The sequence below is a fragment of the Falco punctatus genome (genome assembly GCF_963210335.1).
Source record: "Falco punctatus genome assembly, chromosome: 4".
NCBI lineage: Eukaryota > Metazoa > Chordata > Aves > Falconiformes > Falconidae > Falco > Falco punctatus.
Genome location: NC_137583.1, coordinates 10,965,853 through 10,988,877, shown reverse-complemented (window position 1 = coordinate 10,988,877; position 23,025 = coordinate 10,965,853). Strand labels below are relative to the sequence as shown.

The following is a 23,025-nucleotide window of genomic DNA, read 5'->3' as shown; positions in this document are numbered from 1 at the left end:
AGAAGCAGCTGATAGCGCTGGGTGCCATTTACTACCTCCTTACCGCTGCTACCTGTCCCCACCCTGTGCCGCTGCCTCCTGTGCCCCAGCCTCCAGCCCCAACCTGCGCCCTGGGCCAGCCACTCTGCCTGTGGCTCCCCCTCGGCCCCCACGCCCCCCCCCCCAGCTCTCCCTGGCCCCTCACCCCCAGGCCAGCCTCGGGTGGGCTGCAGGATGGGACCACAGCTCCCAGTGCCAGTGCAACTCCACGGGGGCTGCTGTGAGCCCGGCCCCCCGAGCTCAGGGGCTGCCCTGGGCTGGGTCAGGCTCAGGCCAGCGATAAGGACGGAGCCCATGAGGGACTGAGGGATGATGATTGATGGCAACCCTTGCTCAGGGCGCCGCGGATCAATACTGCCCTTTGCTCACCTGCTCTTTCCTCTCCAGGAGCAAGGGAGGGAGGGATGGAGGGCACCAGGATCACAGTTGGCGTCTCCTCCTCACACTTCCCTCTCCTTGCCCACAGCCCAGATCATCCCGGCTGAGGTCACGCTGCCTTCGGACAGTGGATTTTCCCCCCTTGGTGGTACCCAGGTTGCTGGCTGCCGCCAGGCATGGGCCCCATGGCTAACCACAGCCACTGCAGCACCGCAGACCTGCCAGCCAAGGCTGGGGCCACTGGACCCCACCACAGCTGACTCCACCCCTGGGTGAACCAGCCTGGACACAGCCAAGTCCAAGCAACTGGCAGCACCTGAAGTCCCTGTCACCTGGTCACCTCACCTCAGGCCACAGAGACCCCCCCTTCAGCCCAGGAGGTGGCTGCGAGCTCCTGCCCAAGCCCCCTCCCAACATCACCTTGAGGCCAGGTGCTGCACCCACAGCCACGGACCCCGAGCGCAGGGAGAGACAGCAGAGAGGCCACCACCATTTTATAGACTTTTTATTTCCAAATCTGGCGCTTCCATGATACACTTTTACACAGCCAGGGGCGGGGAGAGGGGGGGCGGGGCACAGGCATCTCCCTGCTCCCTGCCCACAGAATCTGAAGATGGAGAAAGGAAAAAAAGAAAGCCACCAAACCCCCCAAAGAAACAAACCCAAACCCAAGGAGGATGCTCCCAGAGCCCAGGCCACAGCACTACAATCAGGGACCAAGCCGCAGACTGACTCCCGCTTCCTGACCGGCCCAGCTCTGCGGGGACAGCCGCCAGCTCTGCTGCTCTCTTCTTTTTGGCACTTGTCACTTGCTCTCCCTTTGGCACCAGCACAAAGAGCCCCTGTGCCCAAACTGGCAGAAATATGGGCCCTACAGCACGGCGGGGACAGGAGCCCAGGACTCTGGGACTGGCGCTGCACAGCGGGAGAGAAACATGTAAACGAGCTTGTTCCCGAAGGCGAAGATGGGCAACACAGAGGGGCCCAGCCGTTCCTGGCGTGGGGGGCCGGCAGGCTTTCCCTCCACACGCCAGTCCCCAGTGGCATGTAAACATGTCAGCAGTCCCTTCCCTCCCCATCCCTGGGAGAAGGGCGGCAGCAAGCCTGCCTCATCAGGGCTGTGCTGGGGGCAGGCAGCCCCCACCAGGCCCACGGCACCCCCCACCACCCAGCCCTTCTGTTCCCTCCACGCTCTCCCCGCTGACTCGAGGATGTAGGCGAGAGGTCCCAGAGGACAGCAGCGTTAAGTCCCCTCCTGTAAACACATCCAGTAAGATGCTACGGCAGTGTGGCAGTAAGGCAGTAAGGAGCATGCTGTCACGCAGCCCCAAGAGCACCACGGGGGCAGCTGAGCAGAGGCACCACGCTCAGCAGGTGAAAGGGCACGTGCTGGCCCCCTGAGCCAGCTCCCCTGGCCCAAGGCTGGGGCAGGCACAGAGGAGTGTCGCCTCGTGGCGGGGCCAGTAAAAAGCCCGGGACCAGGCTCCCCGTCAAGCAGAGAAACCACCAGGCTGGCCTGAATTTTCAGAGAGGGCAAAGTGCTGTTTATCTCCGTCTCCCAAAATCCAGGCCACTCTGAGCTGGGGTCTTCTGCCAGCCAGAGAACACAGGGACATGTGTGTATGTACACAGAGCCCACAGGGAACCAGCTAGATACAATTGTTGTAGGCAATGCTGGGCCCCAAGACTGGAGCCACATCATGTTCAGACAGATGCTAACCCTTCGCAGGGCTAGCATCAGCTCTGGGAACAACCAAGCCTGCTGCTGAGCACAGCTAGGGTCGTCTAGCTCCTTGTCTGGACCCACAAACCAACAGAGGTTTGCTCTATAACATGCAGGTTAAAGAGCAAAACATATAGTGGGTAAAAACACAGTGTTCATTTGCTGAGCGGAGGAAACGAGCGCTTATAGGAGCGGGACCATCCTGGTACAGGATAAGGTTGAACAGCAAAGCTTGTTTCCCCCCCAGTGGGGGTCCCTAGCACTGAACTTGCTGCCCCACCTTCTTGTGCTCTCGCTGGCACGCAGCCCTGGCTCACGGGTGGTGGGCAGCCCCAAGGGGGGTCCCATGGGAAGGCAGAGGGAGGGCCTGGCTGCAGGGCCAGCATGGCTGCAGGGGGCTGAGGGATGCCAGGCAGGAGGATGGTGCTGACACGTGTGTGGAGCTACATGGTGGGAGGGCGAGGGGCAGCGGGGCCAGCTGCCCTGCAATGGAATGGGACAAAGCAGTGCTGGCGAAGCCGTAAGAGCTGCCTGGCACTGTCTCTCCGGTCCACTAGGATCACAGTCCCTGGTACCCCCAGGGAAGCTGGCAAAGGGCTGTTGGTGAAACAAATGCTCCAGGTCCTGGGAACAGACCATCCGTAAAAATAACCATAGAAATTTCTCTTCTCTCTGATTACAAAGATACAAAAAGGTAGAAAACCCTCCCCTGCCCCCATATCCTGGGCTCTGTTTCCATCCCCCTGCCCCTGCTCACCTTCCGCGCACACACACACGCACACCCTGCAGACAAACAGCTCGCAGAGGAAGAGCTCGGCCCCAGGGGGTTGGAGATGCCACCCTCGCCCAAGCAGGCTCCTGCCTTACCTGTCACACCAGGCAGGCAATGATGAGGAGCACGGTGGCAGCTGGTGGGTGATGCAGACTGCCGGCCCCTCAGCCCAGAGGGCAGGGGAAGGCAGGGTTGGTTTTGGGCCTCTGACCACCATCAGTTCTGGCCCCTGCCCCCTGGGGACACCAAACCTCAGCTGGCAGCACCTGGCTAGGCGAAGGGCCCTGCTTCTTCTGTCTCTCTTGTGGACAGCTTCAGCCCCTCAGGAATGGCCCTCGTTTCTTGTTATTCTTCTCGGAGGAAAGAAAAACAGTGTTAAGTCATAGCATCTCCCCTGGGCTCCAGCTGCCTCCCCCAGCTATGCCAGAAACCCACTCCTGGATCAGGGCAGGAACAACTGTCTCCAAGTCCCTGATGTCAGGGAAGAGGAAAGGAGGGATGAGATGGGAGCAGTACTAGCAGGGAGCAGAGCCGGAAGGGAAAAAGTGACACACTGAGACAGGGACTGGGGGAAGAAATGTGGCTGAAGCAGGCAAGGCTCCTGTAGCACTTGGACCCCATCCTCCTTTCCAGCCAGCCTGGCCATCACACACATCTGCTCTTTGGGACTTACAGCTGGCACTGAGCAAGGGGACCAGCCATGAGGCCAGCTTGGCTGCACAGAGCATCTTCCCTGAGCTCCCACAGGCCACAAGTGAGGACCACCACTTCTGGCAGAGCAGGCAGACCCAGGTACACTGATGTTTCTCCTTGCACTGCACTGCACGCACCAAGAACTGTTGCATCTGAGGGTTCTCCCTGCCCAGTGACTATTCAGAACCAGGAAACACCTGCCACTCACTCCAGGGGCTCATCCTTACACAGCCCTCTCCTCCCAAACTCCCTTTGGGAAGCCAGGCAGGTGAACAGTGCACAAGCCCAGCTGAACAAGGCCTGGCTGAGGAAGGGACACACTTACTCCGAGTCTGGCGACAGCTCCGAAATGCTGTGGGAGGTGGCAGAGCGAGGTGTCGAGGGGCACATTGCAGAGGGCGTTGAGGTCTGCACGGCAGAGGGGGTGGCAGTGGTCTGGGGGCCTGAAGGCGTGCTAGAAGATTGCACCGAGGACAGGACAGAGGAGTTAAAAGAAGCAAGGATGGAAGAAAGGATATCTAACTGTTCAGTAGAAGGATGTCGGCTGGGAATGGCCTCCAGGTTCTCTCTAGAAGGCTGTCTCCTCGACAGCGGCTCTAGGCTTTCCCTAGACAGCTGCCTCCTAGAGAGACTCCCCAGGTTGTCCTGTGAGGGATGCCTGCTAGGCACTGTGTCCAGAGGCTCTCTGGAATTAGATCTTCTGGACAGAAAGTCCAGCTGCTCCCTTGAAGTTTGTCTAGCTGATGCTAGCTGGTCCCTTGAAGGCTGTCTTCTAGAAAGCAAATCCAGTTGTTCTCGAGAAGTATCTCGACTTGGCAATGTGTCTATTCGGTCTCTGGACACTTGCCTACTTGGCAATGTGTTTAGCCACTCTCTAGAGACCTCTCTCACTGGCCCACAGTCTAGCTGCTCTCTTGACCCAAATCTGCAGGGTAAAGTGTCAAGGTGGTCTCTGGAGCCCTGCCTCCGGGGCAGTGTGTTCCCATGATCTCTCTGACGGGGCCTAGCAGCGAGTAGATCCAAGTTTTCCCTAGACCCATGTCTGCTTGGAATACTTTCCAGGTGTTCAGTAGACCCATGCCTGCTGGGAATAGTGCCCAGCTCCTCCCTGGACCCATGTCGGCTGGGCACAGCTTCCAAGCACTCTCCTGAGTTGTGTCTGCTCAGCTGCTCCCGGGACATCTGTCTCCTCATCAGCATGTCAAGCTGCTCCCGTGACGAGTACCGGCTGGCTGGCTGTGACAGACTGCCTGCCCCAGAGTAGATCCTGCCGTAGGAGGCAGCAGGGACAGCCCTGTGACCCAGCGTGGAGGTCTTGTACCACGTCAGCTCATTGGTCATCCTGCCAACGGACGGCAGGCCTTGGAGAGTTGGAGGGTACTGGAGGCGGTTCTTCAAAATCCCTGCATTGGACAGAAAGAGAAGTCAAATCTTCGCATAACAGTGAAAAAAGCATGAAAGCCAGGGGAGATAAGCCATACCTCCCCAAGGACACAAGATGGATCTGATGCTGAGCCTTCACAGCCATGTCAGCCTAAGACAGGCAAGGCCACCCTTGCCTGCTTGCTCCAGCCCATTACCTTTTCTTTGCCGTTGTGTCTGGGTGAGGGAGTTCTCATCTCCGCTGGTCAAGGCCAGGTCTGGCTGATTGTTGTTGGCTGCATCCTTGTTGATGTCAAAGCCCAGCTTCCGCTCAGAGCCCCACTTCTGCAGGGAGCAGGGGTGAACCTCGCACTCGCCCAGAGCTGGCCAGTATGACATGAGGTCATTGCCATCCACATCTGGCGAAGGACATGGCAAAACAGGCCCCAGGGAAGAGGGAGAGAGTGTTTGTGTGAGCAGCAATCGAAGCCATCACAAGACACAGCCTGACCCCCAGGGACTTGAGCTCACCCCTTCCCCTGCCAGAGCCCCTGGGACTTGCCTTTGGGAGTGGTGTTGGCAGGGTTAGTGAGGAGGCGCTCGCTGTGCGCTGCCCGCTTGAACTGGCGCTGGAAGCGGCACCGCAGGCGTACGTTCTCCTCACTCTCCGAGGATGGGATGGAGAGGCTGCGCTCCTCATCCAGAGACAGGTCACTGTCCGAGTCCGAGTCCTGGTCTGTAGGGACACGTGTGTTGGGGAGACATTTGGAATGAAGGTAGGAGAGGCTCCCGGTGGCAGGGCCAGGAAGGTAGAACCACCTCAGGAATGACCACCCTCATGAGGACAAGTCTGCCTTACCCCACACTGCTCTTCCCTTGGCAGCAGCTTGTACCTGCTCCCTTGGCCCTATCACCAGTGCCCGTGAGAGGAGCCTGGCTCTGTCAAGCTGCACCTCCCCATAAGGGAAGTTGCAAATAGCCGTAAGAACCCCTTTGCCTCCTCTTCCTCCAGGCTGAGCAAACCCACCTCCCTCAGCCTCTGCTCACCTGTCCCACAGCCCAGCCCCAGCCACGAGGGTGGCCCCTACCAGTCTCACTCCAGCAAGTCAAATGTCTGTGCTGTACTGGGGAGCCCAGTGTCCCCAGGGACCCTGTGACAGCCTGTGGCCCCTCTCTTGCTTCCTCGTCCATTTCTAGCTCCTTTGCCATCTGTCCAGGAGGGGGCTGTGCTAAGTGACACAGTTGCTGCCTCTCCCTCCTATCTGCAGCATGTTTGAAATCCACAGCTGAACAGGGGGTGGGGGACATAACCATACAGCCAGAACCTGCACTAGGAAGAATTTCCTTAAGCAAGGAGTTAATTCAGGATGCACGCGGTTAGCCCCAAGCCCAGGCACAGGGCCAAGCCTTACCTCCCCCAGCATCGCGGTGGAACATGGCCACATCAATGTCCGTGGGGCCAGCGTGAGCCAGCAGGCTGTGATCTAGGGCCGAGCCCTGACGTGCTGTCACGTTGTCTCTGAAAGACAGGAGGACCCGAACGGTCACAGCAGCAGGAGCCCCCAGCTCTGCCCAGCACTGCTGGCACCCCGGAGCCCCGCGCAGGTCCCTACCGGAGGTAAGCCCGCTGGCTGGAGTGGGTGCGGGCAGAGCGCACGCTGCTCACTGATGAGATGGTGGAGGCCCCCAGGGTGATGCGGATGAGCCCGCTCTCCTCAAACAGCGCTGTGTTGTTGTAGGCATTGGGGCCCTGGTGAGGCAGACAGAGAGAAGGCATGTGCCCTGTTAAGGAGGTGCTGCAGCAGCCCGAGGGATGCCCTTCCCACGCACACCTGCCATCCCCCCGGGGAAGTGAGAATGCGGCCATCGGCTCCAGTCCCAGGCAGGCAGCCTGTCCCCAGACGCCTGGCTGCTCCTGCCCTCACCCACCTGTGTGCTCCTTGTGGCCTCCTCGCTCTGGCCCTTCTTGCTGAGACAGGCCAGCTTCCAAGCCTCCTGCACCTCCTCATTCAGCACGCAGAACAGGACCAGCACAGCCAGGCCCTGTGAGGAGACACATCATGAGAGACAGACCCTGGTTGCCAGCCGACCCGCTCACCCACAGCACCAGTGCTGGGACAGTCCCTGGCTCCTCCAGAGCCCAGCGCGTCTGCCCCGATGGCCACCAGGACTGCGATGCACTAAAGAGCCCCCCAACACCGATCAGTGCTAACCCTCACGGTGGGCACAGGTGAGGGAGAAAAGGGTGGGGTGTCCTCCTGGCTGGCGGCGGCCAAGGAATGGCTAGCAGGGTCCCCTGCAGCAACACCGGCCACAGTGGTGGCAGGAGGTCTGTGGGGTGCTGCCATGGGTCATATTTGGGGTGTCCAACACCTCTGTTGTAGGCTACTCTCTTGCTCTGCCCTCTGAGAGCGTGGAGGCAGTCCCCTTCCCTCTAAAGATGGTCCTTGCTGCCCCTTGGATGTCACCTCTGAACCAAGTGCCTTGCAGCCACCTCCTGCTCCACGCTATTGCTCATCACAGGCACAGCAGCGAGGACTGGAAGGAGTCACCTGCTGCCACAGTGGTGACAGCAGAAGGGACAGGGAGCCCAGCAGGATGCTGGGGGCTCAGTGCAAGGCACCCACTCTTCACAGATGCTGTGGGGACCACAGGGATGCTCTCCTGGGCTGACCTGTGCCCTCCCCTGGCAGAGGCCGGGCAGTTACCTGGAGGCTGCAGAGGACAGTGTAGAGGTAGTGGAAAGCCAGGACACTGTTGTTGACAGCCAAGAGGCCAAACAGCCAGGTAGTGCTAATAACTAGAAGCAGAACAAAGGAGCTCCGTAACGTCATGCTGGAGGGAGAGAGAGAGAGACAGACAGACAGGCACACACCGAGAGGTTAGTGCGTATTGTTAATCTACAGTCTAGTGCTCACAGACAGAGATGCAGAGGGGAAAGCGTGCTCCTGCCCAGCCCTCCCTACTCAGCCCAGCACTGCAGGCATGTCTCTGCACAGTGGTTCAGCTCCCCACAACTCCCGGGCCTTCCCTTCTGGATCACACACGGCAAAACACAGGGGCCCAAACAACACAGGTCATTTGGAGCCACCGAGCAGAGCCAAGCTCCAGGGCTGGCCCAGGAGGGAGCGGGGAAAGCTCTCAGGAGCGTATACAAGAGGAAGAAGCAGATGCTGAGAGCTGACAAGGGCTGAGTGTTGAATCCAAGCAGACACAAGGGGTGGCTGTGAGGGCAGGTGGTGAAGGGGGACAGGCTGGTGGGACGGTGTGGAGCTAGGGATGTAGGAACAAGAGGGAAGGACAAAGTTTAGGAAGGATTAATGTGGCTGGCAGTTTATGGGAGAGGAGAGTGGCTGCAAGGCTAATACTGATGCACAGAGGAGCACTCTGCAATGGTGGAAGAGGGAGGATGGTCACTGAAAATGCTAAAACCCATGAGCCACAGAAGCTCTGCTGGGAGTTTGGCCACTAATACTCACAGAACCGATTTCTTCTTAGTCTCCTTTTGGCCTGGGGAACAGGACATCTTGGCCACAAGCAGGAACATGACCCCATTCATCTGAAAGCGTTGGCACGTATTAGAAGCTGTGCCAAGGGCCAACTCTGACCTGACATCCCCAGGGCAGAGCGTGGGCAGACTCCAGGTCTGCCAGGCCCATGCGAGTGTCCCCTCCTTTCCCCTTCATGCCCGAGCTGTGGCCTCCCCCAGGGTTGGCAGGAGCAACGAGGGACAAAGAGAGGGTCTCTAACTGAGGAAAGAAAGTACAGAGAACGGGGCAGGCAGTGGGCAGCCGAGGAAGGGGCGAGTGCCCATGGTGTGAAGGGAGGCAGGAGAGGGCTCTGGGTGAAACAGGACAGGGTTTTACCACAATGACGACAGTAATGGGGCCTGCAAAGCTCCAGACCAGCTTATCATGAATGGAAATCCAGCAGAAGTCAGGGTTCCCATAGCCCTCAGGATCCAGGCCAACGGCCAGACCTGCAGGAGGAGGCAAGAGGTCAGGTCCAGACCCAGCAGCCTTGGACTCGTCCAAGCCATGTCGATCCCATTCCAGCACTGAAGGCCACGGAAGGACTCTCTCCCTGCTCCTTGCTCTGTGCACAGGTCTCCCCACCACAGGGGAAAGGGCCAGGACCGTGAGCCACAGCATCAGGGCCTTTATTTCCTCTTCTCCAGGCGTCCCTGGAACAGCCCAACCCAGCAGGCATTCACTGCCAGCATCAGGTCACCCAAGCATGCAAGTCTGGGAAATCAGGAGACCTTAACCACAAGCCCTGGGAGTGCAGCAGCCCCGTGCCCATCAAACAAGCCACGGGGAGATGGGCTGAGGAATTACTTTTTCCCAGAAGGCAAGATGACAGCCCTTGGTATGTGGTCCCCAGCTGACCACCACAGTACTGCCTGCTGCCAGCACTGCTGGCCGTGGCAAGTCCACCCTCAGCTCTCCCCATCGGGTAAGTGAGCCGGGCAACACCAGGGGACCAGGAGGCTGCTGAGAAGCAGTGCTTTGGGCATGGCTGCAGGACAAGCAGCTCTTACCGGTGATGATGGCAGGCACTCCCCAGCCAATGGCATAGTAGAAACGCATGGCCCCAAAGTTAATATTGCGGGCTTCAGTCTGCATGCGGTAGATGTGAAGGCCCTGGACGAAGAGCCAGGCGAAGGTGGAGAGGAAGAAGCAGTGGAGGAGGATGGCAATCACAGTGCAAAGAAACTGGGGAGACAAAAGCCACTCCGAGATGGTCCCACTGCGCCAAGGCTAACTGCATCACCCACACCTCACCCCCGCCCCTGTTCAAGCCCTGTTCAAGCCCACAGACCTGGTTCTCAGTGCGGTTAATGCCCAGGAGAAAAAGCAGCTCAGAGAAGAAGAGGGTGACTGATATGTTGGAGTGGATGCCACGTGTGTTGGATTTGAGGCCTTTGAGGCAGGTCAGGAAGGAGAAGGTCAGCAGCAGAGCCACCAAGGAGAGAGACACCAAGGAATAAGTGACAATTGCCAAGGTCTCCAGGTCACCTTCCAGTTGCTGCAGCAGCAGAGAACCAAAGGCAAATGGCGATGTTAGGGGGAGACACGAAGCTTGCTGAGCTCTCAAACTCTGCTTGTGTCCCACAGGTGATTTTCTGCCTGTGCTTGTTTATTCTGGCACCCAGCGGCTAACAGCCCCCACCACCTCCCACAGCCCTGCAGACCGAGATTACCTCTCGGTGCGAGCTGTCCATCAGAACTCCAAAGGTGCCAAACTGGGAGCACTGGCAGTGGACGTGTGTGGTGTTTCGGTACACGAGCTCACAGTCCCTGGCTGTCCAGAAGCCGGAGGGGTTGGTCCTGCAGCCACCAAAAAGTAGAGTGCACTTAGGAGAGAAGACGGATGAATGTGGTGTGTGGGGAAGGAGCTGCAGAGAAGAGGGGTGATGGCCAAGGCTTCTACCAGCCGATACAACTGCACTCCTACAGCTGAAGTACTGGAGCAAGAGCCCTGCAGGGACCCTGCTGTACCCTCCCAGCAGGAACGGACCTCCTGGGAGAAGGGGGAAACCCCCATGTCCCAGTGCTGCCCAGGTACACAGCCTGTCATAGCCAGGGAAACTCGGGGAACAAGAGGGTGCCTGGGAAAAGCAGCCCAAAGAGAGCAGCCCAGCTGTGCTTGACTCACGGGTTGGAGTGGTTCCACTGGACGCAGAGAGGTTTGCTCCTGTTGGCAGTCTCCAGCAGGTGAAATTCCAACACGAGGGGGGTGTCCAGGGGCCCCCGCAGGAAGGTGTGATTGCTGAACACAGACACACTCACGATGGGGGAGTTCATCACGGGGTTCTTGGGGAGCCTGCAAGGAGCAATGGAGCTCTACTGTCACCATGCCTGGCAGCTGCAGCCCCCTGGGACCTTCCCAAATGCCCTGCACTGATGTCTCAGAAGAAATATTTCTGCCCAGCCCACATCAAGGGGTCAGGAAACTGGGGCAGAGCAACGACAAGGTGGGGAACAGGCAGAGCAATGCAGGATCGTCTGGGTGGGAACCAAACTGAAGCCACTGCAGACAGACTCAGCAACTGCTGGAGGGAGCAGAGCCGAGTCCAGCCAGCCTCTGTCTACTGGTGCTTGTGGAGGGCAAAGGGGTGGGGGATGTACCTGACACTGCGTCGATCCACCTGGTAGCGTGCAGGCAGCAGGCCCCCCAGGGTGCGGTACATGATGAGGATGATCACACTGAGAGCGGGCTCAGGCTCTGGCAGCGCCTGCCTCGGGGAGGAGTTCTCCACAGTGTAGTTTCCTTCACCGCCAGCCAGTGTGGGCACTGCCGTGGGAGCAGCTAAGGCATACAAGGGGGTGGTGAGAACACACACATGCTCCCTGAAGGCAACTTGTGATGTGGAAGTGAGAAGCTCTGAGCTCTTCGGGGTGACTGGCGGACCTCTGACAGAGCCAGGCCTCAGCAGGGGCATATGCAGACTAGATGACCTTTAAAGGTCCCTTCCAACCCAAACCATTCTGCGATTCTACATATTTCCTGCCAGCCATGCCCACTCACAGTGTTCCTTGAGCGATGCCCACATGCTTACCTTCAGCTTTCGGGGGGCTCAGCACTGACAGCGGCAGCACAACGTGGGTGTGGGGGTCCCAGGCGGGCTGGCCACGGAAGAGGCTGCTGTGGTAGCGAGGGTAGCGCCGGCGGATGTGGGAGTGATTCTCCATGCGATCGATGCTCAGCACTGCAGAGGAGCAAGGGAGTGAAAGTCAGCTCTAGGGCGGCCACCTGGAGAGCAACCATGCTCCAGGGCACCCCAGGTTTGAAGTCACTGGCAAAGAGCCCATATGAGCCACAGGCTGGGTGGTGGGTATGTCCCGTGTTTGGGCATGATGTGCTCCTTCCCAGCCCAGATCCTTGCTCTGCCACAGGACAGACTACTTCTGCCACTGAGGCCAGCAGTTTTTTCACTAGAGACTGAGAGGTAACTGGGAGCAGGCACCATACTCCTGGCTCTGCTGACTCTTGATGGCGTGTCAGCTGCTCCAGTGCTTCTCACAAACACCTCCCCATGTCTGAGGGAGCCACCAAGGATGTTATCAGCACCCTCGCTGAGGTGAAGTGAGATGAGGAGAAGGGGACAGGGTGAGGTGGAGGAATGGCTCGGCACCACCCCAGCCAGGACCCACCACCAGCCAGCTCCTACTCACTGATGTTGGGGGTGACGACGCCAACAGGGTTGAGGTAGGTGAGTTTCATGTTGCTGGCCAGTGTGCCAGAGTAGTCCCTCAGCTGCTCCATGAGGCTGGCACTGCCGTGCTCACTGTGTGGCAGCATGGCCCAGTGCTCCCGGTTCTCAGGTGCCAGCACAGAGCTGCCTGCACGCAGGAGGTTCTGCATGGGAGAGACATGGGGACAGGGGTGAGGAAGCACTGCCTTTGGCCCTTGTCCCGACCACCCGAGGCTGGAGCAGTGTGCTCTCTGCCCAGCTTGCTGCATAAGGGCTTGGGGAAGAGCAGTACTTTCTGCTACAACAGGCCCCCAACCACAATGCTCATCAACCGGTGTCCTACAGAGGCATCTTCCCTGCACCCCCACCACGAGGGATTTGCAGGCAGCAGTAAGACCTCCCTTTGCCTTCCCAGCCTGAACAAACCCAGCTCTCTGCCTCTCGTCATCCACTCTGTGCCCCAGCTGCAGCCACGCAGGTGACCTCCACGGGTCTCGCTCCTGTGGGCCAATGTCTGTGTGGCACTGGGGAGCCCAATGCCCCTGATGTGGTCTCACAACATCCTCGATCCCCTCAGAGACCCAGGCTCAGGGTGGCTGATAAAGGAGCAGCATCAGAAGCCACCCTGATCTGGGGGAAGGACTCACCTCATTAAAGTGAGCATCCTGTGTGGCTGTCAGGCCAAAGCCATGCTGCCGGCTCTCAAAGGCCATGAGGCGGGATAGCAGGCGGAAAGTGATGTGCACATCATTGCCAAAGTAGTGGTCCATGTGGTCTGTCACAGCCCGGAGCCGGTGGGCCAGCTTCTTTGCTTCAATTGTGTTAAGCTCAGTCTCGTTCCTCTCCAAGCCCTCCAGCTGCCAGTGGGGAGAAAGGAGGGGATTAAACAATTAAGCAGGTACCTCACTGGGAAACTCGGATGCTGCAGGCCCTGCTAGACCCAGAGATTATTTTTGAAACCATGGCGCATGCCACGGACATTCACACTGGAATAGGGAGCATCTCTGGCAGCCAGCCAGCCTCCAGCAACACACCAGGGCTTGCACTGGCCCAGCCAAGCCAGTGCCATACATGACAGAGGCCAAGGAGATGAAAGGGCAGGGCAAGCACCTAGTGATACTTTGCTGGAAACATTCCTGGCTTCAGTTACAACTCAGCCTAGGTGAGATGGAAGTGTTCAATAAACTTGCCTGGATATTTCAAAGGGATTTGTCACTGCCAAAGTCTGGGGGGCTACAGATGGCCCGTGCAGCAGACATCCCGCCAGCTTCAAACCGTCCAGCCCTGCTCAGGGTTATTTGTTTTCCTCTCAAACACTGGGGCAGGACACAGGTCATTTCTGATGGGGAACTTTCATTATTTTCACATTAGATGAAGCCAAGTGAACTTCAGCTCCGATCAGTGCTCCCACAGGATGGGTTTGGGGGCAGGAGATGAGAAATGTGCTGAGCACCGTGGCAAGGCCCTCTCCTACTCTAGGTGCCCATGGAGAGCTCAGCTCTTTGAAACCTGTTTGTGAGCCCTTGTTCATATGGCTCCTGCTCTGTCAAGGCTGCAGAGCTGAGAGAGGATTACCAGCACGGAGAGCTCCTTGAAGGCGGGTGAAGTGCAGTTGAAGAGATCTGGCTCCAGCCAGCCCTTCTCCTCATCACAGTGTCTGATGGCTGCACCTAAAACCAGAAGGAAGGGGATGTCTGAAATTCAGCACAGGATACATGGCTCCCTGCTGCACCCCTCCTCAGCAGGGACCCTCTGCACCAGCTAATCCCAAAGAGCAGCACCAGCAAGTGACAGGGAAGGCCTGTAACACCCCAGGACCATCCTCCTGCTTTGCACCAGTGCAGCCCATTCCACCCTTGGTCCGTGTCATGTCAGCAAGCTGCTGCCACCCCACCGCCCTCCAGGAGCTGGGTTCCTATGTGTGCTTCTGGGCTGCATCACACCAGGTGCCATCACACAGAATTGCAAAGAGGAATAAGTGACTTGGCAGGGATTGGGCTGGAGAAGCCCCTGGTTCCTGATGGAGACGTGGCCGTGCCCTCAGGGCTCATCTGACCCCAGACTACTGAAGCCCATGTAGCTCTAGGCATCCCCTGGCTGACAGCCTGCAATGCCTGCTGAGGTCCTGTCTCTCTCTACAGGGCAAAGTCACCACAGGACAACACAGCTGCTGTGGGGCTGGCAAACCTGCTGCAAGAGATGAGCCCCTGCAGGTCCAGGGGGATGGAGGACTCTCCATCCAGCAGCGTGGGTTCAGTACCCAGCGCAAGACCCCAGTCCCTGGCTGGGGCCCAAGCAGTACTGCACAGCAACGGGAGTACCAGCAATGAATGGGATCATTCTGGAACTGCCACCAAAAGTGCTGCCAAAGCCAACATGGACAGCAGCATCCTGGGCTGGGAGTGTCACCGTGCACACTCTGAGCTAGAGGAACCCACCCATCCCCAGTGTACCTGGCAGGACTGTGGACCAGGCCCTCCTGGGGGCAGCACCAGGGCACAGCCCACCCAGGTGCCCATGGCTGGGAGAGGGCAGCAGCATGGCCGGGGCAGGGAGAGGGAGCCTGGAGCAGAGTCCAGTCGCTGCTCAGAAAAGCCCCAGTGACTAGAATGCCCCCTCCCACCATGTCCAGCTCCTACCTGTCCTCCCCAACCACCTTTCCCCCAGCTGCAGAGGCACAGGGACCAGTGCCATTGCAGCTGGGAGCAGGGAGAACAAAGACACCTCCACACTGCTGACCTCCCCCTGGCAGAGAACAGAGATCAGCTCAACTGCAGATCTGTGCAGGATCCGGTGCCTGGGTCCCTCTGCCTCCTCCTACCAGCCGGGCAGATGGACCAGGACCTTGTGCTGCGCGTGCCATCATTACCTACCCCCATCCTACTGCCCCCGGCTCAAACAACTGCCCCCTTCCCCCACCCGACAGCCATTCCTCCATGGCTTCACTGGCATCGCTTATCACCAGGTCCTTCCCCTTCCAGCCCAAGCAAGCAGGGACCCATCCAGGAGAGCCAGCATCCATCTCAGCCAGGCAGCAGAGCACAGACCTGCCCGGAGCCAACACTGCAGGCTCAGGACTGCGGGTGGCAGGGGCTGCATGCAGCTGCAGCCACGTTTGCACCGGTTTGTGTGCTGGGAGCAGGGAAGAGCGTGTAGGAGTGCTGAGGCCAGGCAAAGCATTGGGAAGACACTCGGCAGCTCCAGAAGCAGTGGGAAAAGCGCAGGGGTGTGCAGGGTGCCAGGCAGGGAGCAGGGAGGGAAAGCCATGTGGTGCGGCCCTTATAGCACAGGGAGAAGGAGATGGGAACAACCTTACCTGCACCCCTCAAGCCTGAGCACGGAGGGCGAGAGAACCGGGGAGAGAAGCGACAACAGTTAGGAGCAGAACCTGCCTCCTCCTGGGGCGAACGGCTGGAGAAGGACAGGGTTTGTATTGTCCCCTGGGGCTTGTGTAGCCCTACAGTCCCAGACACCCTGCTCATGCCTTTGCTGTCACCAAGGACAGCCTCCTCCAGCTCAGGACATTGTCTCCTACCCAACACTCACCTAATGGCACACTGTGCCCCGCTCCCCTCGCAGCACACACTGAGGACAGGGCCAGTGGAGCCACAGCAAGGTGCTGTGGGTGCTGAGCTGCCAGGCCAGGCCTGACCCCAGCCTCAAGCCCACTGAAACCAAAAAGCAGCGGGGAGAAGGTGGGGACCAAGGCTGAGGGAACAGCACAGCCCTGGGGCTGGGTGATGGGCCCGGACCGCTCAGCCTGTTCCCAGCCCCACGGCCAGACCCCTCTGCTCTCCCCCAGGCTGTGGCATTTTCTCCAACTTCCTTCTCCCAGCCCTCAAGCCCAACTAAACGGGACTGCGACAGCACAAGAACAGAGTGATACTGTTGGGGCTGCTACAGCCCCCGCAGGACAGCCAGGCTGTCCCCTCCCCATCGCATCCCCCACTCACCCAAGGAGCCTTTGGGACACAGCACCGCAGCTGAGAAGCCAAACTTGGTCTGGGGCCACCACACGCCCGCCTTCAGGCTTTTGGGACAGCCGTCATAGAGCACTGTAGAGACACACGCCCCAGGGGACTGGTCACAGGAGGAGGCCACTGATGCCAAGCCCCAGGCACCAGCCCCCCACCGTGCTCACACTCACCCTCGCAGCCACTGGGCGTCACCTCAGCAAAGGGGCTGTCACAGCTGTTGCACTGGCGCCCGATGACCCCAGGCCGGCAGTGGCACCGGCCAGTCTCCTTGTCACAGGAGCGTGAGGTGGAGCCCACCGGGTAGCAGTCACAAGGCAGGCAGGCGTCGCTGCCTTCGGGGCGGTAGTGGAAGTCCTGGGGGGAGACAGGGACAGCCATCAGACAGGACAGCAGCCAAGGCTGGTGCCTGGGGAACCGCTGGAGCCAGGGAAGAGAAAGGCCAGGCTCCTGATTTTCAAGCACCCCCATTGCCCCCATTCTCACTGTGCTGGGGCAGGAGGGCTGCACAGAAGAGCTGAGCAGGGATCCAGCCCAGAAACGGGCACACAAAGCAGGGCCCAGGCAGCTGCCAGGTCTTTGCAGGAGACGAGGAACAGCATCAAGGACAGGCAGAGCTCCAGGCAAGCCACGGACCGTGTCCCCATGGGCACAGCTGCCCCTCACCTTGCAGTGGCACTGCCCGTTGGTCTTATTGCAGTCGGGGTCGAAGCCCTTGTTCACATCACAGTTACAGGGCCCGCAGGTGGGGTTCCCCCACCAGCCCTTCGGACACTGCTGGTCCATCCTAGGGAGAGAAATACCTCTGCTGTTACAACCACCAAAGTCCCTGAGCCTTCTCCTCCCGCCAGCCCAAAAGCTCAGCTGCTCCAAGGAGCTAGGTGGCACTGAGAAGTCCCTGGTCACATAGTCAGGATGTGAGGGTAGCACAGAGCCAGGCATGGGGCCATGGCCCTGCATCTCACCTGTGCTCACAGTACTGCCCGAAAAAGTTCCCTCCACACTCGCACACGTAGCCCAGGGGTGAGCCTGGCTTGCGGCGACACGCTGACTTGTTCTTGCAGGGGTTGAGGTGACACACATCCACGCAGTCCCCTCCATAGTACCCTGAGGTGTGGACAGAAAGCACAGTGTAAACCAAGCACGTTCCCCCCGAGAGGTGCCAGAGCACCATGGACTGGATTTAGAGGGCTCAGGAGGGATTCTGCCCTCCAGAAAAATTAATGACAGTGTATAACAGGGATGCGACTTGCCCAAGGGATAGACAGGAAAGCAGTCGCAGGCCAGGAAGGAGCCATAGGGGGAAAAGGAGACAGACATGGAAAAAGAAGGTGTGGCAGAGTGCCACAGGACCCACCTGGCTGGCAGACACAGGAGTAGCTCTGCCACTCGTCTTTGCAGACGCTGTTGGCTGGGCAGGGGCTGGAGTCGCAGGGACTTGGCACGCTGCAGCCAGCCTCCACCCGCAGGGCATGGCTGGGCTTGGGCAGCACAGTCCCAGTGACGCTGTCACCCAGTCGCACACCCTGCAATGCAGGCGACAAATTCAGAGCGAAGCTAGGACAGACGTGCGAGGCTCCAGTCCTGCCCTCCCACAGCCCCCCCGGGGCAGCCGACCCCCATCACCCCTGCTGCATTGATTTACAGCTGCCCCACAGCACCTCAGAGCCTTGAGTGCTCAGGGCGCGAGTGTCATCAGCAGCTGCCAGGCCTGTGTTTCCACCCCTCCATGTAACAGACGTGCTGGAAGGGGACGGTTCAGAGCAATGGACTCACCTGTATGCAGCCCCTCAGCCCATTCTGCACTTCGCCAGAGCCCAGGACTCCCCCCACATGCAGGTGTTTCACCTTCAGGCCATGCAGTTCGTTTCCAACAACCACCGTATCCTGTAGAAGGAAACAGAGTAACACGGGGCAACTGGCATCAGCTCTGCTCCAACTCTCTCTGAGGGTGCAGAGGCCCAGCCTGGCCGGTGTATGCCAAGCATTCCCCATAGCTCCTGTCCTGATGCCAGGGTCTCCAGCAGCACCTACCTGGTAGAGCCCAAAGTCCAGGGTGAGGGTGATGACATAGCGTGAGTCTCGCCCGCTGCGGACATCCCGCAGCTCCAGCTGGAGGTCATGCCATCTCCCATCACTGAGCCGCAGCTGGTCCAAGAGGAGGCTGGTGCTGCGCCCGGACCCCCTGCTCACCATGAAGGAGAGCAGGCCCCCAGCCAGCTGCAGAGAGGGAGCCAGCAATGGCAGCAGTGAGCAAAGACCTCGCCAATCCCACCTGCCTCCAGCCTACCCTCCCGCTAAACATCTCTCCCTGCAACCAGCCTCTGCTGGAGCTCGAGTCAAAATGGAGGGCAGGGTCCTCCTGCTCTCCTGGGGCAGACAGCAGCAGAGGCTGGGGACATGGTGCTGTGGCCCTACCTGGCAAAGCAGGGTGGTGTACTGGCCAGCATGGGCTTGCAGAAGTACCCCGTCAGGCTGGCGTGTCCGAAAGGCTAGCCCCAGGTACCACGGCACCGAGATCTTCACATCTGTCTTGAAGTCCCAGGTCAGGACACTGTTGCCCTGGAAATAGTGGGCATGGTGCATGGCTGGAAAGGAAAGTGGAGGTGAGGAGAAGGGACGGGCACTACACAAGGAGCATGAGATGCAGGGACAACAGAGCTGCTCCATCTCACATGGACCTCCCCTACTCTGTTTCCACAGCAACCCCAGCACAGCCTTGCACATACCCACCCTGCCCATGCCCAGCAGCACCCGCTCACTCACGATGGCGGCAGTCTTTGCCCCCGAAGCCAACAGGACAGAGGCAGGAGTAGGTCCCCCAGCTGACAGAGCAAGTGCCACCGTTCTTGCAGGGGCTGGAGTCGCAGAACGTGTGCTTGGCATGGCAGCCTGCAGGCATCAAAGTCACCCACATCAGCCTCGACCTCCTCACCACCTCCCTGCAGCCCACACAGAGAGGCACCACTGCCCACCAGCCCTTCCCCTGGCTGCCAGAGGGGCAATCCCAGCCATTCAGCCTCTCCGCACAGGCCCTGCGTGCTCAGGGATGAGGGTCAAGGCTGTCGCTGCTCCTTATGCCAGAAGAAAGACACTGCAGAGCTGGACCGACCACCTAGCATCTCCCAGACAAGGCCAGCTCTGCAGGCTCTGCACTTGGGATCAGGGGACATTTCCAGAACATTAGCTGGGGACCGGCTCATTTAGGGGGATCTGGAGGCCCCATTCTCCGATGGGAAGCTGCTCAGCTCCAGCTGTGCTGCCATGACGCTGTTACAGCCCAGCAGTGCTGACGGGTGAGCAGGAGAGGCGATTCCCAGGGCAGGGGCTGGCAGGAGCAAAGGCACTGGTCCACTGGTACCTGCAGCAGTTCCATTGTTGGCGATGTAGGAGGCCAGGTCAATGCGTTTGCTGTCAATGTAGAGGTCTCTCATGCATCCCACAAAATCCCGGTGAGTGACAGGGAAGTTTTCCGGCAGGTTGGGGACCCCTCCAAGGAGCAAGGGACCTGTGAGGTCCAGGGACCTACAAGGACAGAAGCCCAGTGCTTTAAGAACCACAGCGACCTCAGACTGGTCAGCTGGCTCCTCAGATCAAGAGGCTGGGAAGCAGACATCCTCAGGGACAGGCACACACAGCCAAGGTCCCAGATGTGAAGGGCTGACTCCACAGGACACCCAAGCGCCCTGCTCCTCTCCGCACTGCAGCAGAGCCCAGCACTCCCTGAGGAACTCACTTCTTCGAGCTGGTCTGCACACCCTCTGCAGCACAGGAGTAGTTCCCGATCTCACTGCCAAACTGCAGGGCCACTGAGGCGTCACATTCGTCCACTGTCAAGATGGCCACCTTGTCCTTGGAGGGGCCCTGCACCACCCCTAGGGTGTTGACCTTGGGCTGAAACCAAACACAGGGCATTAGCAGCACACAGGCTCCCAGACTCAGGCACCCAAGGGCCCACATGGCAGCAGGGAAAGGGCCTGAGTGTGGCCCAGGCACTGCTGCGCTGCTGGAGGTGTGAGCCAAGCAGGAGGGACGTCTCTGGCTGAGCCCAGCAAGCAGCGCCAGGGACAGGCATGGGCACGAACACTGCACGGAGCGCATTCCTGCAGCCTCCAAGTGTGGTCCTGAGGGTCAGTCTTCCCCTGCACCTGGCTGTCTGCTCCACTGCACCCATCCCCAAGGGCTGAACACCACCTCTACCTTCTCTCCACAGCCTCCCCCATGGGGCAAAGCCAGAAAACAGGACAGCCGGAGCCACTCGTTGATGCCTCAGAGGGAGAGACACCCATGCGTGTAGGGGACAGCTGGGACACACGTACCTTGTTGTAGTAGTGGAGCTGCAGCGTGTGCCACTGCCCATCACTCACACCCCCCGGCAGGTAGGGGCTCACCACCGTGCTGGACTCCCCTGCAGGGACAGGGATGACGGCACGCTGAGGAAAGCCGGGCAGCCCTTGGATGCGCCCACCTCTCCTGCAGGCACCAAGCCCACTGCGCTGCCGACGGCCTCGCGCAGGGTTGGAGAAGGGCTTCAGGGAGACAAGCTCAGCAAACCAGCCTCTGCCTGCTGTGGTTTGCAGCAGGACAGGGGGAATCACAGCCCTGGGGCTACAGCCAGCACCCCAGGATGGCTCCTCTGTCTAGGCTGACTACCAGGGTGCCCTGGCACCATGGCATCTCGCCCCTTGCCAGCTGCTCACTGCTGGACCTTGCTCTGAGGAGACCAGTGCAACTAGAGCAGTAGCAGGATGGCCATCAGGCACCGTGTGCAGGGGAGGGGGGAGGAGCTGCTCCTGACACCCCTCGGGGCAGACAGGATGGGCACAGCAACAGCACAAGGCAGCAGGGATGAGACCAACAGGACAGCAAACACCCTCCAGGGAGGGTCCTCCTCTCCAGACTGGTTCATAGCAAGGCAGGAGGTGAAGCTCACAGCTCGTAACAGGGCAGAACAGCAGCAGAGGCCCCATAAGGGTTTATCCTGGATTGTACTCACAGCCCCGCTGCTGCACTTGCACTCCTTAAGCCTAGGGAGGGTACTGAGACACACACCCACCCCCTCTGCCATGCACTGACACTCACCAGCACCTCTCCCAACCCTGTCTCCCTACATACAGGCTCCATCCAGGCAGCAACCCACTCTCTCCACTCAGCACAGGTCTTCTCACAGCTTCCCACAAATCCCACGACAGGCAAGGCCGAGCCTACCTGTGGAGTATTTCAGCTGGACCTGCCCCTGGATGATCTCCACCGCCAGGAAGTCGTGCCTCTCATTCAGGCGCCCGTTGTAGAGCAGGAGGCCGCTGGGCTCCACGGTGCTGAACCTGGGGCAAGGGAGGAAGCAGGAGGGCAGGGCGTGCGCAAGGAGCATGCAGAGATCCTCGCTCTCCTGTGGCATGGCACCAGTGTCCCAGCACTGGGACAGGGTGAGACCCAGGCCTGGCCCTGGGTGCAAGCCCAGCTGGGAAGGGGCTGGGAGCTTGATCCAGGGGATGCTTTGGGAGCATGGGGGCCTGGCATGGAGGCAGAGAGTTGGCAGCCAGGAAGGGCAGAGGTACTGAAGGAAGGGATGAGGTGATGCCAGGGGACACATGCCAGTGCAAATTCAGAGCCCTTTGGCTAAAGGCAACAGGGCAGCCTCACGGCGAGGCAAAGCCAGTAACACAGGGGTCTGGAGAGCATCAGCAAGACCCTGGGCAGGCCCAGGGTGCACAAGAGCCACCAGAGCAGGGCCAGGTGAACCGGTGGGTGCTGACGTCCAGCAGAGGAATGAGAGCACTCACGAGAGGGCAAGGGTGAGGTGGAAGCGCTGGCGCAGGCCCCGGAACATGACGAAGGATCGTGGTGGGAAGGAGCGTGTGGACACCTCGCAGAAGGGCATCTCGAAGCCGCCTGCCGGGCACTGGCAGTGGAAGCCCCCATCGGCACTGTTGGTGCAGGTGCCGCCATTGCGGCACACGCCGGGTACGCAGCGCCCTGAGCGGCTGTCCACTTCACAGTTCTCGCCTAAGGGGGAGTAAGACGAGAGGCTTGGGACAGAACCCAGCTGGGGAGCACACACACAGCAGCCACCCATCCACCCCTTGCCCTGGGAGTGCAAGCATCTGCCCAGGTTTGGGGCAGGGTAGCCAAGGGGCAGGAGTCTGGGACAGCTGGGGGCCAGCAAAGGATGTGACAACCCAGGCGTCACCCAGGGGTTCCCCACGGTAGCCAGCAAGCTAGCTACCACTGCCAGCCCTGCAGCACAAGCCACTGGCAGGATGGGATGCCAGCTCCATCTGAAGGGGCAAATTTTGACCCAGGGTGGCATGGGAATAAGACAGGAGGGGACTGATCACAGCTGGCCTGCACAGTTCTAAGGACGGAGAGCCAGGGAAGTCGTAGCGATGCTGAGAGTGTCTCCTCAGAGTGCCTCCTTAGGTGCTGCCACCGCACAGACCTGGGACAGGCGTTGCAGTCCTGCCTCTGGGGTATGGGGACTGCCCAACGCCACTGAGCTCCCCTGCCAATAGCTACGAAACACTCACCCACAGGACAAGGAACCTCCTAACCCTGCATGCAGGCTCTGATGTAGGAGCAAAAGCCAAGTGGAAACCAGTCAGATGAGGGACACCAAATACACTTGCACCTTGCTGGCATCAATAACAGGGATGCCCCAAGCCAGCTCAGCAGTGCGGGGCAGGGGGTCTGGCCAGCCCCTTTTCCCATGCTGTCCCTGCAGCATGCAGGGAACTGCTCAGCTGCAGCCCTAGGTCCTGGGCCCTACTCCCATTATTTGCTCCATGGCATGCAAGGATGAGGAGACAGCATGAAGTGACAGGGAAACGAGCTCATTAACCCTTCTGCTAATGGCTGTTCACGCTTCAAATGCTGGGGGTTAATTACC

The 23,025-nt window shown here is 59.6% G+C and overlaps 1 protein-coding gene across 5 annotated transcripts in view; it reads right to left on the bottom strand.

The window, feature by feature from the left end:
• Nucleotides 1-905: 905 nt before the first annotated feature.
• The window catches only part of CELSR3 (cadherin EGF LAG seven-pass G-type receptor 3), a 35,822-nt gene continuing 13,702 nt past the window's right edge, over nt 906-23,025 (bottom strand). The window contains exons 3-36 of one of the 5 annotated variants that reach the window (XM_080385282.1): nt 21,923-22,145; nt 21,348-21,463; nt 20,459-20,547; nt 19,876-20,033; nt 19,501-19,664; nt 18,906-19,031; nt 18,558-18,727; nt 18,174-18,359; nt 17,916-18,026; nt 17,497-17,665; nt 17,105-17,246; nt 16,806-16,926; nt 16,313-16,496; nt 16,119-16,220; nt 15,482-15,496; nt 13,741-13,835; nt 12,813-13,022; nt 12,146-12,329; nt 11,530-11,679; nt 11,099-11,279; nt 10,626-10,793; nt 10,171-10,297; nt 9,789-9,995; nt 9,508-9,682; nt 8,834-8,946; nt 8,447-8,526; nt 7,676-7,802; nt 6,897-7,010; nt 6,581-6,717; nt 6,380-6,486; nt 5,530-5,703; nt 5,186-5,386; nt 3,931-5,008; nt 906-3,262 (exon numbers count right to left, since the gene is read on the bottom strand). In XM_080385282.1, the coding sequence (XP_080241408.1) occupies nt 3,235-3,262; nt 3,931-5,008; nt 5,186-5,386; nt 5,530-5,703; nt 6,380-6,486; nt 6,581-6,717; nt 6,897-7,010; nt 7,676-7,802; nt 8,447-8,526; nt 8,834-8,946; nt 9,508-9,682; nt 9,789-9,995; nt 10,171-10,297; nt 10,626-10,793; nt 11,099-11,279; nt 11,530-11,679; nt 12,146-12,329; nt 12,813-13,022; nt 13,741-13,835; nt 15,482-15,496; nt 16,119-16,220; nt 16,313-16,496; nt 16,806-16,926; nt 17,105-17,246; nt 17,497-17,665; nt 17,916-18,026; nt 18,174-18,359; nt 18,558-18,727; nt 18,906-19,031; nt 19,501-19,664; nt 19,876-20,033; nt 20,459-20,547; nt 21,348-21,463; nt 21,923-22,145 (5,732 nt within the window). In that variant the 3' untranslated portion in view covers nt 906-3,234. Of the gene's footprint in view, nt 3,263-3,930; nt 5,009-5,185; nt 5,387-5,529; nt 5,704-6,379; nt 6,487-6,580; nt 6,718-6,896; nt 7,011-7,675; nt 7,803-8,446; nt 8,947-9,507; nt 9,683-9,788; nt 9,996-10,170; nt 10,298-10,625; nt 10,794-11,098; nt 11,280-11,529; nt 11,680-12,145; nt 12,330-12,812; nt 13,023-13,740; nt 13,836-15,481; nt 15,497-16,118; nt 16,221-16,312; nt 16,497-16,805; nt 16,927-17,104; nt 17,247-17,496; nt 17,666-17,915; nt 18,027-18,173; nt 18,360-18,557; nt 18,728-18,905; nt 19,032-19,500; nt 19,665-19,875; nt 20,034-20,458; nt 20,548-21,347; nt 21,464-21,922; nt 22,146-23,025 lie in introns of those variants that run through there. The other 4 variants (XM_080385283.1, XM_080385284.1, XR_013927766.1 and 1 more) reach the window with 4 other exon arrangements.